Raw genomic sequence first — 18,222 nt, 5'->3', positions numbered from 1 at the left:
TATACCAGCAAGAATGAGTCTTTCTGTTAAAAAAAAAAGAAAAAAAGATTTAAATCAAGTCGTACTGACAAGTGATTTAAATTGTTATTTAAATTGTTTTGATTTAAATCAAATCCACCCTGGTTGTCAACAATGATTTTGTATACATTTTATGTATACGTAGATGTGCCACTTTTCCACCTTGCTATTAGATCACAAAGGAGTTTGGAGGGTAAACACTGCTTTTCCTGTAACCACCAAAACTAATTTCTTTCAATGTTTCCTCTTTCTAACAACATAAATTGGGTCTTCTTTACATTGTTTCTTGTAAGTGTAAAATTGTTTTGCTTTGATAGTTGTTGAGAACCAAGACTCTAGTGAATATTTCACTGGACAGATTTAGACTCTGATTCTGTTGTGTCGCCGCCTACCTTTTTATTAGACATTGGATTTCAGCTGGGATGAACTTCAAGCCACAAATGATCATACCTTGACATTTAATGAAACCAAAATGACCCACAAAGGTGTAGCAGCTTCCAGCACGAATATGATTTAGTACTAAGTGCACAGGAATTTTGCAGGAACAGCTGTACTTACATAATAATAATAATAATAATAATAATAAATTTATTATTTATACCCGGCCCATCTGGCTGGGTTTTCCCAGCCACTCTGGGCAGCTTCCAACAAAATATTAAAATACAATAACCTGAATTTAGGTTGAAACAAAAACTGAGATGTAGTGACTTAAAAAAAATAAAATCCTGAAGGACACCTGGAACTTTGTGAGCAACACGTATGTAGACTCCAATCATGGGATGAGCTAAGTGCTACCATGGTTGGAGGTAGTTGCTCAGTGGCTTTCTATTTCCATACTTCAGGGTTGTTGTTTTTTAATAAAATAATATAAGGTAAAGTCCAGCCGAAATCAATGAAGCACTTTAAATGAGCAGAGCACGGACTATTTATTGAGCACTGTAAAGGTCATCCCTAAATTTTCTCCCTAGCCAGAGCTTCTTGAATAGAGAGTGGAAAGAAGCAAGCAGATGTGGCTTCATTGTCTGCAATTTAATGCACTTATGTAATTGCTTCTTGTGAAAATGGAAAAGCAGGGGTCTAATTTTCTCCATATGCGTTCTGCGCTTCCTACGATCATGTCATATTGTTTGGGAACAGATTCCGGTGATAGCTTCGGCTGGAGCATCCGGCAGCCGCGCTCCAATTTCACCTCAAAGCGTAACCTCAATTTTTGCCATGCTATCTCCCCACCCCCATTATTAATTTTTATTGGAGTTTGTGACATGGTTGTAGTGCAAGAAGTTCAGGCCTTCTATCTGAAATACCAACTGTAATGGATAAACTTTATTTCTTATTTCTTTTAGTTTTCAGAAAGAAGGTATTGGAGAGGCTTTTTCCTACTCCTGTTCCATCTGGTGTGGTTTCTTCAAGTGCAGAGAGCGGCACTGCTCCCAGAAGTCCAGTTTCGGAGCAAGGAGGTCCTGAGAGTACCACAATTTTGCAGCGACACTCCAGTGTACCAGGTATAATATAGCTTGCAGATCGGGAGAACCTGTGAACTTAACATTGGGAAATCTGTTGGACAACTGTCCAACAGGGAGGTGTTGCACAAAGTGAAATAAAATGATGTGTATTGTACTTAGTTGCATAACAACAACAACATATTATTATTATTAATTTTTTAATTTATTTATACCCTGCCCATCTGGTTGGGTTTCCCCAGCCACTCAGGGCAGTTTCCAACAAAATATTAAGAATACTATAAAACATCAAACATTAACAACTTCCCTAAACAGGGCTGCCTTCAGATGTTTTCTAAAGCTCAGGTAGTTGCTTATTTCCTTGACATCTGATGGGAGGGCGTTCCACAGGACGGACGCCACTACCAGAGAGCCAGTGTGGTGTAGTGGTTAAGAGCGGTAGTCTCGTAATCTGGGGAACCGGGTTCGCGTCTCCGCTCCTCCACATGCAGCTGCTGGGTGACCTTGGGCCAGTCACACTTCTTTGAAGTCTCTCAGCCCCGCTCACCTCACAGAGTGTTTGTTGTGGGGGAGGAAGGGAAAGGAGAATGTTAGCCGCTTTGAGACTCCTGAAGGGGAGTGAAAGGCGGGATATCAAATCCAAACTCTTCTTCTTCTTCTACCGAGAAGGCCCTCTGCATCCTTGCAATAAAGAGACGCCGCTACAAAGGCCATTTCTTTTCAGAGGAGTTACAAGGAAAGCGTTAACAGGTACCTACACTGTTCAGAAAGATGGAAGTGTATTGGCCTGGGTTAAAGTAACCTGGCATGTTAGCGGAAGCTAGCACAATGGGTTTCCCCCCGCCTCCCACTGCAACCCACCCCCTTCCCAAATCTGCTCCGGAGGGCCAGGAGAACCCCCCAGAACAGTTTGTGGTAGAGAGGAGAGGGAAGAGCCTTTCATCTGGCCAGCTGAAATGTTTGTGCTGTTGGGAAGGATCAGAAGAGAACCAGTGTGGCATAATGGTTGGAGTGTTAGACTAGGACTTGGGAGAGCAGGATTAGAATCCCCACTTGGCCGTGAAGCTCACTGGGTGTCCTTGGACCAGTCACCATCTCTTAGCCTAATCTACCTCATAGGGTTGTTTTGGGGATGAAATGGGTAGGAGGAGAACCACATACACCACCTTGAGAAGGTGGTATATAAAGGTAAAGGGACCCCTGACCATTAGGTCCAGTCGTGGCCGACTCTGGGGTTGTGGCGCTCATCTCGCTTTATTGGCTGAGGGGTCCGGCGTACAGCTTCCAGGTCATGTGGACAGCATGACTAAGCCACTTCTGGCGAACCAGAGCAGCGCACGGAAACCCCATTTACCTTCCCGCCAGAGCGGTACCTATTTATCTAATTGCACTTTGACGTGCTTTCGAACTGCTAGGTTGGCAGGAGCAGGGACCGAGCAACGGGAGCTAACCCTGTCGCGGGGATTCGAACTGCCGACCTTCTAATCGGCAAGTCCTAGGCTCTGTGGTTTAACCCACAGCGCCACCCGCGTCCCTGGTATATAAAGGTAATATAAAAAAATAAAATTGAATTCCTCCCTACGTCTTAAAAGTTCAACCACAATCTGCCTAATTGCAAAACAAATGTCACCTTTGATGACTTGTCACAGTCTCACAGTGCTGGTAAAGAGCCACTCAGGAATTGCTCTCTCTAGAATTCAGCTAAGAAAAACTGGCACATGAATGTTGATTTCACATCCAGGTTGGCCATTCTCCGAGCACAGCTGCTTCTTGGAGTATAGGCTACACTCCATGGTATGGCCCATGAACTGCTGGAAGCATTGTGTCAAATTTGTTTGATGTTTCAAGGTTTTCAGGTTGTAACCCTTGGGTGTTAACCATAGTTCAGTGTTCCAGGAATAATCTCACAGATGATCAAACTGATCGTGGACTGTTGTCCCAAAGCTTGGTTTGTTTGCCATATGCTCTTTCCTTCTGCCTTGTTAGCATGATAAGCATCTTGTTAGTTAGATTAGCCTCAACCAGAGCCAGGGCCTTCTCAACACTGGCTCCGGCCTGGTGGAACGCTCTGTCTCATGAGACCAGGGCCCTGCGGGATCTGATTTCTTTCCGCAGGGCCTGTAAGACAGAGTTGTTCCACCTGGCCTTTGGCTTAGAATCAGTTTGATTCCCTCCACCTCTTCCTTTTTCCTTTTCCCTCCTGTGAAGAGGCTGCATCCTAATGTTTTAATGTTGTATTTTAATCTTGTTTTTTAAATAGTATTTTAATCAACTTGTTTTTATTATTGGTTGTTAGCCGCCCTGAGCCCAGTCTTGGCTTGGGAGGGCAGGGTATAAATAAAATTTATTGTTGTTGTTGTTGTTATTATTATTATTATTATTATTATTATTATCATCATCTGAGGTGGGGTCATACAGACCATGTTTAAGCACGGCTGTTGGGTTCAGACTTAATGCCAAAACATAATTTAAAAAGCCACTACTAGTAATCCAACAGCAAATGAAGGGTTCACATCATGGTTGCTGCTGGAAAATAAACCATAGTTGGCCTGCTAGGCTGAGATCAGGCATTACTCCAAACCAGACTCTGGCTAAACACAACATAGCTTAATATTACATGTGAGCTAAGCCAATGTGGTAGTCATTGGTACAACCATTTGAACTCATTAACACAAGCCATTCAAATGTGTATTTTAAATACAGTGATATTTTATATATACATACTTTCTGTTCACTAACCCTTCCCAAGGAGATGAAACCACAGAATTCATGTGCTTACTGAGCATCTCCAATATCTAAGAATGTAGTTTTTAATAAAGAGCGAACATACTTCCTATTCTCTCTAATTGCATTCTTGGTGAACTCTTTATGAAACAGAATACCGTTTAGTGGCTTTTTACTTAACACTTTATTAGAGTTGTACATCAAGTAAACTGAACGTAGACACCCCTGAGTTCAGTGGGTTGCACCACATTTAACCCCTTGACTCATCCAGTGCAGAGTTAAATTTCCAATTAACTTAGTTTCAGCTAAATTTTTAGCTTTAATGTGGACTTGTGATCCATGTTAATGTTGCAGTAGCTTAGCATGAATTCTGTTCATATTTCCAAAAGCTCATGGCAGAAGATGCACATTAGGATAGGAGGATGCTGGTCTTGACTGAAAAGGTCCTAGCAACATCCTCTTAGAAGCTTGGGAAAGAGGGTACTTTAAAGCACTTATAAATAAATAAATAAATAAATAAATAAATAAATAAATAAACAAACCCATGCAAAGCAAGACATGCAAACCCCCAAATTAACAATCTCAGAAAATTAGAACATTAAATGAAATCAGCAAAACAAGGATTGCAAATAGATTCTCTATGGGGTTCAGGTCAGGCGAGTTTGCCGGCCAACCAGTCAGCATCCACATAAAGCTCGTCTGCGGAAGGAAATATGAAGTGCCCCAGGCTTTATGGGGATGCTGACTTCATTTTCCAGCAGGACTTTGGCACCTGCCCACACTGCCAAAAGTACCAAAACCTAGTTCAATGCCCATGGGATTACCGTATTTTTCACCCCATAGGACATACTTTTTCCCCTCCAAAAATGAAGGGGAAATGTGTGTGCGTCCTATGGGGCGAATGCAGACATTCACTGAAGCCTGGAGAGCGAGAGGGGTCGGTGCGCACCAACCCCTCTCACTCTCCAGGCTTCGCGCAGATCTCTGCAAGCCGTGGGAGCCCGCGCCGGGCTCCCACGGCTTACGGAGAGTTGCCTGCATGCTGAAGGCTGGGCGCGCTGATCTCAGCGCGCCCAGGCTTTGTGCGGCTCTCCGCAAGGCGTGGGAGCCCTGTGCTGGGCTCCCGCGGCTTGCGGAGAGTTGCCTGTTCTGGGGGCCGGGGTCGGGGGAAGCTCGGGCTTCCCCGGCCCCAGCCCCGTGCCTGGGGGGGGGGAAATAAATTTCTTGTCCTTTATTTCCCCCCAAAAAAACTAGGTGCACCTTATGGGACGGTGCGTCCTATAGGGCGAAAAATACGGTACTTTGATTGATTGGCCAGCAAACTTGCCTGACCTGAACCCCATAGAGAATCTATGGGGCATTGCTAAGAAAAAGATGAGAGACATGAGACCAAACAATGCAGAAGAGCTGAAGGATGCTATTGAAGCTTCCTGGTCTTCCATAACACCTCAGCAGTGCCACAGGCTGATAGCATCCATGCCATGCTGCACTGAGGCAGTAATTGATGCAAAATGGGCCCAAACCAAGTACTGAGTACATATGCGTGCTTCTACTTCTTCAAGGTCCAATATTTCTCTATTTGCATCCTTGTTTTGCTGATTTCATTTAATATTCTAATTTTCTGAGATTGTTAATTTGGGGTTTTCATCAGCTGTACACCATGATCATCGCAATTATAACAAATAAAGGCTTGACATATCTTGCTTTGCATGTCACGAGTCTATCTCATATATTAGTTTCACATTTTAAGTTGAATTACTGAAATAAATGAACTTTTCCACAATATTCTAATTTTTCGAGTTTCACCTGTACATTTGACAATTGTAGGGAATAATCCAGTCAGCAAACTAGGGAAGCTTTTGATCCCCCCCCCCATGTCAACTGATTCTCCCCTGCAAATGGTCTCTGCTCCTTCATTCATGTGGCCACGCAAATTCCAATTTCAAAGCACAAGACTGTAAACGTATACAAAGACTATAAGCGTATATGTCACACTGGTAGTGAAGGCGGTACTCTCCTTTTCCATACAACTTGGGAGTATTTTTCATGATAAACCTCTAGCAGGAAGAACTGTAATTTTTTATTATTGGATATCCTGTCATTCAAAATTACCAGGAAACAGAAATCTCTTGTTACACAAATAATAAGAAATGGTATATGTCTCGCAAGAGTGGCATATTTATTGCTGGAACCAATAACCCAATGCCGCAATAAATCTTGATTTTAGCATGACCTTTCTGATTCAATGTAGGCGCATCTTCCTAAGTTACGTTTACATGAATTGATTATGTAAGTGCATAAATACCTTTTTCTTTTCTTTTTTTTACTACTTCAGCAGTACTGTTGTCTTAGACCTGGATAATGTTTGCATGCATTTTAGCATGCCTCTAGTAGAAGCATCCAAAGTTTCCCTGATTCCAAAGACTTGAGTATCAGTGATATATTGGCATACAAGGCAAACCTCCTCTATACATATTCATAAGGAATTTTGGCAGCACAATAATGGAATAAACAACTTTTCAGACTGATTAAAACAATTCGTTTTAGCGGTTAATTACTGTGGCAAGAAAGAGCAACGGACTGTAATTACTACATTGCAGAGCAGACTATGACATTTTAAATACCTTTCAATCAAGAATTTGTTTACTGGTGACTGATTTTATGATAACTATCAATGTGATTGTTGATTATTCATAATGTTCTGAGGCCATTATTTTTTTCCCCATCTGGATCCACGAACTGCTCTTTTTTAATTCTGTCTCTGTTTGGACATCTTATATCTTCCCCAATGCCTTCAGAAGGTTTTCTCTAGAGACCCAAAATGACCATTACAGTTGGGCTTTCTCTTCATTTGGCATCTACAGTGGGGTGGAATAAATTGTTGCCCGACACTCCCCCCCCCCCTTTCAAATCTTCAGAAACTAGATAACAACAATACAGTGTTCTGGGTTTTGTTTTGCTTTTGTATTCTGAAGGGCCATGTCAAATTGTTCCTATGAAGGTGTGTTTGGCTTGTGACTTATCCAAAGAAGTTCAGATAAAGTCAGCATGCCCTTACTTACTGGAATAAGGCAATACTAACAACAGTCTGTGAATGTAAGTGTAGACAGGTAGATAAAACCACATTTCACAAAAATGTGGAGGGGAGGGAGGGCTTGCCTGCAATAACTTCTTTGACAGCCTGTTCAATGCTCTACCCTAAGTTTTACATATAATCATTAGAAGTTTAGAGTTGGAAGATACTTCCGAGAGTCATCTAGTCCAACCTCATGCAGGGCAGGAATCCTGCCCACAGTTGTTGACCTTTTTTTGGCAAATTCACACATACAAAAATGAAGTTTTTGAGCTACTTTTAAGCCAAATCACCATTTTAGCGATTTCCGTCCAGAAACTGCTTCCGAATGCTGTATTCCGGATACGTCTGGGAAATTACAGACGTATGGCAACCGTAATATATGTGCTAGAAACCTTGTTTCTGAAAATAAATAAATGGCTTTCTCTGATTTCAAAGCAGAAGCCCCTGGGATATCGTGAAAAGCCACCTTAAGCCTTCATTAATAGTTTAGGAGAGTAATTATTAAATGCGTGCCCATGAGAAACAAGTTTAAAAAGTGGAATCCTTTGCATGTTTTCCTTGGAAGCAAGTCTTTCTATTCAGGAGGAGTTACTGCCAGCACCCTCTCATCCTTCTAGAGGCTGCCCACTGTTTCTCTGCATGTTTCACTGCTCTGGCCATTTCTAACAGGGCCAGAGCGGGCATCTGGTCAGGTGATTTTTGTCTTGTAGCCTCAGGCCAGAGAGAGGAGGAACCAACGCAGAGAGTGATTGAAATGTAGCAGGCCACAGCTTTATTGGAGATGGCTTCACAGACAGGTTGGCAGGGCAAGGATCCAGCTTCTAACAACCCACCTAGCAAGAGACATGGTGATATTGCCTTCCGTCTGGAAAGGTCCATCCAGAACAGTGAGCCCTACAGAAACATGGAGAATGGGACCCTTTGAGAGCGGGGAATGTTTATACATCAACATGTTCTTGTGCAAGAGCTTCAGTAAGGGTATGCCTAGGCTACTGGAAATCTTGCAGATGCCGAACTTGTATCTCCCTAAACCTTTTGCAGTTCTGTTTTTGAACGAACTTTCTGCAGGGAAAGGAGCCTGCCTTAAAAAAACGCCTGCAGAGGAGTCTAACACCCTTTAACTTTCACGTTTGCTTCTCATTAATTCCAGCGCTTGATTTAACACCTCATTATTAATCAACAGTGATAGGAGAAATTGGATCCAAGACTTGGCAGTTTGAGGGATTTAGCATGAATTTAGGGAAATGAATTTACTTGAATAGTTTCAATTAATTTTGCCTTGATGTCTTGTCTTTTTTCAGACTGCATGATTAATCAGTTTGTATATCTTGGGCTGCATTTATTTCTGTTTTCCATTTGTGACCTCTAGAAGAGTTGGGTTTAGACAATGCGAGGCTCAGGGCGGGGTTGGTATTTTGATGCTGTCAGAAACAAATAGGCAGCGGTGATGAGATGAGCACAAGGAATTCAGTCTCCTGAACCCTGTGAAATGTCCTAATTTCTTCTGCTGAACAAAAGAAATTAAGATGTCTCCTCAAGATCTATGGGAGGCCCTGCTCCTTGAAGTCTGCAATGTGCCCAGAAAGCTGACATGACCTCATGAAAGCAATCGTTGTGGGAGCAGCCGTTCCTTCAGCTCTGTTCGGTTTCTCAATAGCTATAGATTTAATGGCATAACTGAATTTTGGTGAGCGTGGCCAAATTCTATTAAAGCTGTCTCATTAAGATGCTTTTCAGAAGTGTACTGTAACTTCTTTTGAGTGGGGTTCCTTATGTTCCTTTCATCCACTCTGCAAGGTGATTTGTGAGAAAATTGCTGTCTTTATTAATGTGCACCATAGATCAGAGCAGCATTTAAGCGTAATTATTTTTTGCAGTAGCATTCCCAGCAGCGTTTATCAAATTTCATGGAAAACCAGAGACACACTGGGCTGCAGATCAGGTGCTGTAGCTTTTGGCTGTATCTGCACTGATGCAGCCTTAGTGACCATATCCATGTGTTCATGTAGGTCCCCTCCTCCCTTTTCCTTTCTTTTAATTTTTATTCAAGCTTGAAAGAACTGAGAAAAAGCATATACAGAAATAAACAAAAAAATTCAAGCATTTTAAAACATTTTTTAAAAAACAATACAAGAAGGAGAAAAAGGAAAGATAAAAATTCGTCTATCAGCTTAAAAAACTGATGTAGAATTCTTACTTCATAATAACATCCAACTTTTATACTTACCATAAACCAACCTTTTTTCCCCAGTCTTCGAACCCTGTTTATGTAGTTCTGACAAGGTAAGTGGGAAAGTTCATGACAGTTCTGCGAAATTGTTCACATGAAAAAGCACAGCCATAATCAATTGGTGTACATTTCATTAGTCAGGTACCTCAACATTTCTTAAAGGTGATAAACTGATACCGTGAGTCGCCCCCCACCCTGCCCCCAGGATTCTTTTAACTGGGCACCACTGGTGAAGCAGATTTGTTGTTTTTATTCACGTGGAACAATTTGTCAGTCCACCTGCTTTCAGTCTGTGTAGCTTCTTCCTGCGGATGAGGGCAGCCAAACCAATTTCCCCTTATTTTTCTCTCTGCCAGAGCAGTGCAGCCAACTTGAATAAACAGTTTTGTTGTTATCTTCTAGGTGAAAACCGTGTGAGTCTGCCTCCAAGGAAAATGTACACAGTGAATCTACCCCCCGGAGATTATGTACCAGCTGCTAATAACGAACCCAGCAATGGCAGCTCTGAGAGTGATGACAGCGATGCCAATACTCCAGGTGAGACATTTTTCTTGACCGGTGGGCGCCCCCCCCCCCCCCGCCCCGAGGTCATTGTTCAAAGCTGAAAGTTACAGGTAAATGGTAAATTTATTCCCAAGTTTCCCTTTACCTAACTTCTCGCTTCCTTGTTTTATACATTTCTTTGTTGCTCTTTGGCATAATAAGGTGGCGCTGCCTTATTTCTTCTCCAGTCCTAATGCTTCAGTTGAGTAAATCCCATTATTAATGTTATACCTAGAGTCTTTATTCATGTTAATCGGTGCTATTTTTCTAGAAAAAGAGGTGCTGGATGACTCACCAAGAACGCCTCCTTTGTTCTCTTATAATGGCAATGGCGCCGACCTGAAAGGTGCCAGAACTGACTTCCGGCTGGAAAAAAATGCCCTGATGTTAATTAAGGAGGGAAGGATACCTACCATTGACCTTACTAAACTGTGGATCAGGCTTCAAATATATATTTATATATGGAGGAACTGGGTTTCAGGGTCTACGAATGGGGCACACTTTGGTATTTCAGATTTCAGCAGTGCCCTGTACAAGGCCAAAATTTGGTGTCCCACACCTTGGCGCTGTGGGTTAAACCACAGAGCCTAGGACTTGCTGATCATAAGGTCGGCGGTTCGAATCCCCGTGACGGGGTGAGCTCCTGTTGCTCGGTCCCTGCTCCTGCCAACCTAGCAGTTCGAAAGCACGTCAAAGTGCAAGCAGATAAATAGGTACCGCTCAGGTGGGAAGGTAAACGGCGTTTCCGTGTGCTGCTCTGGTTTGTCAGAAGTGGCTTAGTCATGCTGGCCACATGACCCGGAAGCTGTATGCCAGCTCCCTCGGCCAATAAAACAAGATGAGCGCCGCAACCCCAGAGTCGGCCATAACTGGACCTAATGGTCAGGGGTCCCTTTACCTTTACCTACCTTCCATCCTGCTCAATTCACTATGTCACATGCGGCAATCCCCTAGGCTCCTCCTCTGCTCCAAAGTACTACAGAGCTTGAATGTGGTATATGATTTAACTCCATAGGTGCCTTCTGCAGAGCCAGGGGGCTTGAACCTTAAGGGGATTGAACCTTAGACCTACTACATGCAGCACAGATACTTTGGAGTGACATATGCCATATCTTTAACTGAACTATGCTGCTCTCACATAGAAAGGATTTCCTAGTAATACTAAGCAGTTTAAGTTGTGGGCATTTGTATTAAGTGGTCTGATTTAAAGAGCAGTGAAAGGAGAATGCAATAGCTTATTTCCCACTCCTAGTCAGATAGGTGTTCATTTTATGAATTTCTCGGTGCATGAGAAATTCATAAAACGAATAGCTTGCATGAAAGAACAGCTGGATGCACTCGGAACACCCACTTATTTTCCATTGAAACCAATGAATTTTATATTTTATATATATATTTTAAAATGTGCATAGCAGCCACTTCCTCCAATTCAGAATTGTTTGTGGACAGCAAGTGAATTTGCATGGAGTTCTTTTATCCATAAGAATAGCTTCGTTTATTGAAAGGAAGGGAAACAGCATGAGATTGCATGCATTGGCGAGGCCTGTCAGTTGAAATGAACTGGAGCTGCCAATACTTCAGTACACCAAGCAACAGTGGAGCTGTGGAAATGTAACGTGGCATTGGGACTGCCACATGGGGAGGATCGTAAGTGACACACGTATGAGGCAAGTGCATTTTCAGTCCGTAAATCTAAGCTGCATTGGCAAAAAGTGTGGCGTCCAATTTTTTTTTGGCGTATTTAAGAATTACAGGAACAGACAAATTTGTCAGTAGCAAAATATGGCAGGATCAGGCTGAGGATGCCACACATTTCTGTATCCCATTATTCCTTTCCCCTGTTACTTGGGCAGGTGTTTTATGGCCTAGGCAGAATGAAAAGTCTGATTCATAGCAAGCTTGTCTAGTCGGAGACGGAAGAAGAAAAGGACCAATAAAGTATAGCTAGGTGACTGTATTTCAGTATAGATCTTCATTCGTCTGTGCATTTTTTCTTTATGCTTTCAAGCTTTCCCGCTTTATTTAGGATAAATATTGCACTTCTCTACTCCGTTTGGCTATAGTTTTATTAGCCATGCATCCTTGTGAGTGGACAAGGTTATAATTAAGGGTACTTAGAGCTAAAAAGCCTTGGTTTTATTTATTTCTATTTCAGTTTTGGCATGGAGCCTGTGTTTGGTACAGCTTTTAATTCATAACCTATAGCTGCTCCTCTTTCTGTGGTCTTTCTTTTTCTGCCAAGCTGAAGTCTAGCATCCCAAAACTGTTCTTCTCTGCCCCACTTTTGCCATTGCAAGCTATCCATGATCTGCCCCCTTTTGGCCCTGCATGGTATCAATGATGGGACGCAGGTGGCACTGTGGGTTAAACCACAGAGCCTAGGAGTTGCCAATCAGAAGGTTGGCGGTTCAAATCCCCACGACGGGGTGAGCTCCCATTGCTCGGTCCCAGCTCCTGCCCACCTAGCAGTTCGAAAGCATGTCAAAGTGCAAGTAGATAAATAGGTACCACTCCGGCGGAAAGGTAAACAGTGTTTCCATGCGCTGCTCTGGTTTGCCAGAAGCGGCTTAGTCATGCTGGCCACATGACCTGGAAGCTGTCTGTGGACAAACGCCGGCTCCCTCGGCCTATAGAGCGAGATGAGCGTGCAACCCCAGAGTCGTCCACGACTGGACCTATCTGTCAGGGGGTACCTTTACCTTAGTATCCATGATCCAGGTGAGATTTCCTGTCAGTGACATGCAGCTGTCATTTATCAGGTTTATTGCTCTTAACTGGGTGGTATATTTCTGACTAGTGTTGTTGCACTGGGTTCTAATTTGCATGGTTGACAGAAGCATGAGGTGTTTACACTTCATTTCCTGTTCCTCTTCTCTATTCCCCATCATCAGTTTGTCCAAAGGCGCTCCTCCGTTGCATTGCGCATTTTGCAGAATGTCATTTATTACAGCAGGATTACACAATTTAATCACCATTTAAGCACCATGCACAAGATGTTAGGTTGACCTTATTGGCAGGTCACTTTTGAACCATTGTTTGAAGCAGACGGTGGTTTAATGCGAACAAGCAGAGTGCTCTTGCACGTTCTTCAAAGTTTCCCGCAGTGTTCCTCCCTTGCTTGCAGACAAAAGAAGCCACAGTCTGGCTTGCTATGTCATCAAGACCTGGGCTCATTTGTTTCTTCCAAACAAGCTACAAGCAGTAACCAAGGTTTTTTCTTGGCTTATCTCCTGGGGGTGGGGGGGACCAATCCCAGGTCTGGATGACACAACAACTCTTGCTTGCCTAGTCCACCAAGGTAGGAGTGCTGCAGGAACTTTTGAGCAGCTTCCTGCTGCTCTCTCACATGAAACCAATGTTCATTAAAAACAATGTTTGATGCTTCAGTGTGACTTGCAAACTGGGATACTATGAAGCTAGAATATTTATTTGAGAAAGCTGCCTTTTACTAAATTTTCAGACACTAAACTGAAAAATTCGGCAATAGCTTCTTAAAGAAGAAACCTTGCAAAGTGCTCGGCTAGACTGCAGGAAACGATCATACCATTTAAGGAACTTGGAAAAAATTTTCTTTGTGACCCCATGGACCAGAGCATGCCAGGCACTCCTGTCTTCTACCGCCTCCTGCAGTTTGGTCAAACTCATGTTGGTAGCTTCGAGAACACTATCCAACCATCTCGTCCTCTGTCGTCCCCTTCTCCTTGTGCCCTCAGTCTTTCCCAACATCAGGGTCTTTTCCAGGGAGTCTTCTCTTCTCATGAGGTAGCCAAAGTATTGGAGCCTCAGCTTCAGGATCTGTCCTTCCAGTGAGCACTCAGGGCTGATTTCCTTAAGAATGGATAGGCTTGATCTGCTTGCAGTTCATGGGACTCTCAAGAGTCTCCTCCAGCACCCTAATTCAAAAGCATCAATTCTTCAGCCTTCTTTATGGTCCAGCTCTCACTTCCATACATCACTACTGGGAAAACCATAGCTTTAAATATACAGACCTTTGTTGGCAAGGTGATGTCCTGCTTTTTAAGATGCTGTCTAGATTTGTCATCACTTTTCTCACAAGAAGCAGGCATCTTTTAATTTCGTGACTGCTGTCACCATCTGCAGTGATCATGGAGCCCAAGAAAGTAAAATCTCTCACTGCCTCCATTTCTTCCCCTTTTATTTGCCAGGATGTGATGGGACCAGTGGCCATGATATTAGTCCCCCCCCCCCACCAAAAAAAAAATAGAGGGTTCTAAATGAAATGGATTCAACAAGCATGAAGTTGGAAGAAACCTTGTAAGAACTTTTTCAATGAATTTTTTGCTTGGAAAGCATCCTTCTCCATCCCCCACCCCAAACATTTTGAATAAGTAAGTTGATGGTTTTGACAAGGGCATTAATGTAGTGTTAATTTTGAGCCACAGATAAGCTATCATCCATCAAATGCCGGTACCTAAATCAATAACGTGGTTGCTTCAAGCTGTTTAAACTTGAACTCTGGCTGTTCCCAAAGTATTTTTGTGGTTATCTATTTACTTAAGAACACTTCTGTAGGATAAGCTCCTTAAGGCACACCATCTGGCTTATAAAGGAACAAAGAGTGAAAGCTTTTGACAGGGAAGTAGCATTAATCATGTTTGTTCTTTGTTGCGATGTCACAACACAGCACTTCTTATTAGTAATAATAACATTTTTGAGACTAAGAATTCATGCTGCAAGTTGTAATCTGAAGCTGCATTTGTGCTTAATTGTTAGACTAATATATAATTATCACTACTGTACTACGGGGCCCCCACTTATTTGGATTTTAACCTTGTTTTCCTATTGCAAACATTGGTGTTTGTTCTGTCTCTTAATGCTGCTCCTTCACAGTCAGAGACAGTAATGTTTCTGAATACCGGTTGCTGAAAACACTGGGAGAGTGTTCTTGTTCTTGGGTCTTGCTTGCAGGTTCCTCATGGATATCTGATTGGCTACTGTGAGATGCTGAACTAGATGGGCCATTGGTCAGATCAAGCAGGCTCTTACATTCTTGTCTCTAACTGATGCCTTCAGTAGCCACATTGATTTGCTAGATTCTTTATTCTGCAGGACAAAGGCCTCCGAACCTAAATCCATAACATGCAAAGACAATGGGTGATAGTCCAGCTAAGTCATACTTGGAGTTAGTTGGCACCCATCTGTCTTGAAATACAAAGGAGTGCATCTCTGGAGGTGAAGTCAAACCTCTGCATTGCAGCCCCAAAGTGACCTCCCTGGGTTGCAAGCCTGGGCAATGTGTATGGAGGTCCTGGACTGCCCAGATGGACGGACCGCTTGGCCTCGCTGATGTGGTCCAAAGGAAAGCGGAACAATGTTTGGCACCAGCTTGGCTGCAGGAGTTGTACAGGGATACGTTGGGTACCTCCCAACAGGTGATGGTGATAATTGGTTGTGTGTTGAAGTGACGCTTACATTCTTAAATAGTTTTTTTTTTAAATCAACAAACTTGTATCTCTCTTGAAGAGACCAGAAAACCCTCAAGAGTGACGTCTGCATGTTGCAATATGAGGGCAAGTCCATGTTGGCTCACTTCTTGATATTTCATAACTCTGCATATTTATGCACCAATATACTTAAATCTATTTCATGTTCTTAATCCACATCTAGGTTTGACAATGATAAAGTCATTGCATATATTTTTCTTTCTTCGCAATTTAAGGGTGTTTCTCCCCTCCAGCCCCCCAGGCAAGGGGGGGTGGTATTGTTGCCGCATCCTCCATATTTCTGGAATGTCACCTCTAGCATCATACAAAGTGGTCTTCACTTGCAGATTTGCTTCTATTTTCACTTGCAGTTTATAGCACTGTCATACCTAAGATCATTTTGGGACAATGCATACAAGCACTGCCAACCCAAACATGGAAGAGCTTACATGTGTGGTGGTTGGTTGCGTGTGTTGTGTTTTCTTTTCAGCACACTAGGGTTTAGCTGAATCATACAAAGTAAGGGAAAATAAAATGCTTCTGAACTTGGAATACCTTTTCATGTACCACAGAGTAACCATGGTAACCACATATCTAGCATCTCTCGTCAATACCTTTGCCTATTAGCTGGGCATGAAAACTTCCACTGTTAAACATCCTTAGGTAGCCAAGACTGGTTTTCAGATTTGCTGAGAGTAGACACACTGAAATTAATGCACATGACTTAAGTTAGGTCCAATAGTTTCAGCGTGGGTCTTCTCAGAGTAAAACTCAGTTAGTTTTCAATCAAATCCTTCTTGTGCTTCAGAGCAATTCCTGCAGAAATAAGTATTTGTTCTGCAATTCCAGTAGGATGGTCATGAATGATGATGGTCGCTGGATCATCATAACATATTTATGTGTTGTGCAGGATGAGGCAGCAACAAATATGCTGCTGATATAGACCTTACCTTGATGTTGTTGATAGACCCTGGTTTCAGGAGTTTCAGGGTTTTCTGCTTCATTTGTAAGAAAACTGACCTAATTCACGACTCCCAGACCAATACATGGATCAGAATGTAATTATCTTTTGTGCTTCTTCAAAAATTTCCGATAAAGTATGTAAAAAGAAATTTAAAAACACGATAGAATATACAATTCAATATATGTTTTACATATATTTTTTCATATACTGTATACAAATGCACACAATTGACATATGAATGAACACCTGCAAAAATGAGAAGAGACCAGAAATACTCTTCCATCCCTAACACCTGCACACCCAGCTCTTTGTTTCGCGAGAAGTGTGCCTGGCATTTTTGAGCTACTGTGCTGAAATAGCCTATAAGTGTCCAAGAAGAATCCAACTTCAGCTACTTCATCTTGAGGGAGGAGTGGAGAGGAATATTTCTGAGATTCTTCCCACCCCTGTGCTTTAAACAATCTTTTGCAATGGTTTAAGATGCTTGCCTGTGTCTCTTTACAAAAATTCTTTGTCTTTTCAAATAATACTATTCTTGTGATGAGTGTTGAAAAGTACCACTCCTGATACTCATTGTGTGAGACACAGATTGGCCTTGTACCTGGGATGGATGGTGTGAAGATGGCTACAAAGGCAGAGAAGAACTGTGGGAGCAGTGCCGGATTTACACATAAGCTAAACAAGCTATAGCTTGGGGCCCCACTCTCTTGGGGACCCCCCAAAATTTTCACCATTAATATACTTCTTCTTAATTGTATTTCAGTTCAACAATTACTTTGATAAAATACGTATTTTGTTATGTGCAAATGGCTTTAGATATTAGGTCCATAAATTACCATATAGCATATATTCAACACAAAAAACAGCAACAAAGGACAGCTGGGCATATAAAGGGCCCCATTACCTTCAGTAGCTTAGGGCCTCATCAAACCTAAATCCAGCCCTGTGTGGGAGAGGCATGACTGGTTCAGTGCCATTATCAAAAAGCAAAACAAAACCATCCTGCAAGGATGCCAAAGAAACAGAATCCATTGAGAGCTTCACAGAATTGAGAGAAGCCCAGCATACCTGCCTCATGAAGTTGCCAGCAGGAGTTGTGTATGAACAAGGTGACACACATTTTGTTTATTTAAGGCATTGTTTACCGTAAAAAACCTGAATTTTTTTTTAGCTACAGGCACGACCCATGAGGTGGGGTGAAGAGCCTGCCTCAGGCAGTGTAAGTGCAGAAGGCAGCGTTCTATGGCGCTGCCACTCATCTTCCCTGCCTCAGGGGGGAGAAGCTGAACAGCAACACTTTGGAAAGCACCTGGCTCCCACTGAGTTCAGCGAGAACCGGGGGGCGATGGTGGGACAGGAGGCGGCAATTCCCATTTTGCCTCAGGCAGCAAAACAGGACAGGCCGCCCCTGGGTTCAGATGAGGCCATGGAAACGGATGCAAATGTTGATTGATCCTGAATGGTTCACATGTACACGTAAGTCAGCCAACATGTGTGCTGTTCTACAGTGACCTGCACACTTCATATTTAAACCACTCTTTCCATTTCTCCTTCCCATTATTAAGACATGTGCCCATACAACTACGCAGAGCAGCAACCTCAGGCCTGTTCTATGTAGAAGGATAGGGAAATGCAGAATATTTATTGGGAATGTTATTTTTAAAGGAATCTTTAAGGAGAGCCAGTGTGGTGTAGTGGTTAAGAGCGGTAGTCATGTAATCTGGGGAACCAGGTTCGCGTCTCCGCTCCTCCACATGCAGCTG

The 18,222-nt window shown here is 42.7% G+C and overlaps 1 protein-coding gene across 1 annotated transcript in view; it reads left to right on the top strand.

Moving 5' to 3' along the window:
• Positions 1–18,222, top strand: part of ERICH1 (glutamate rich 1) — a 60,368-nt gene that overhangs the window by 9,664 nt on the left and 32,482 nt on the right. The window contains exons 2-3 of the mRNA XM_083431790.1: positions 1,362–1,520; positions 9,911–10,045. Coding sequence (XP_083287916.1) covers positions 1,362–1,520; positions 9,911–10,045 — 294 coding nt within the window. The remainder of the gene's footprint in view (positions 1–1,361; positions 1,521–9,910; positions 10,046–18,222) is intronic.

This window comes from Podarcis tiliguerta, assembly GCF_965153285.1.
Source record: "Podarcis tiliguerta genome assembly, chromosome: 3".
NCBI lineage: Eukaryota > Metazoa > Chordata > Lepidosauria > Squamata > Lacertidae > Podarcis > Podarcis tiliguerta.
The sequence above is the reverse complement of the archived record's forward strand: the minus strand, read 5'-3'. Positions and strand labels throughout refer to the sequence as shown.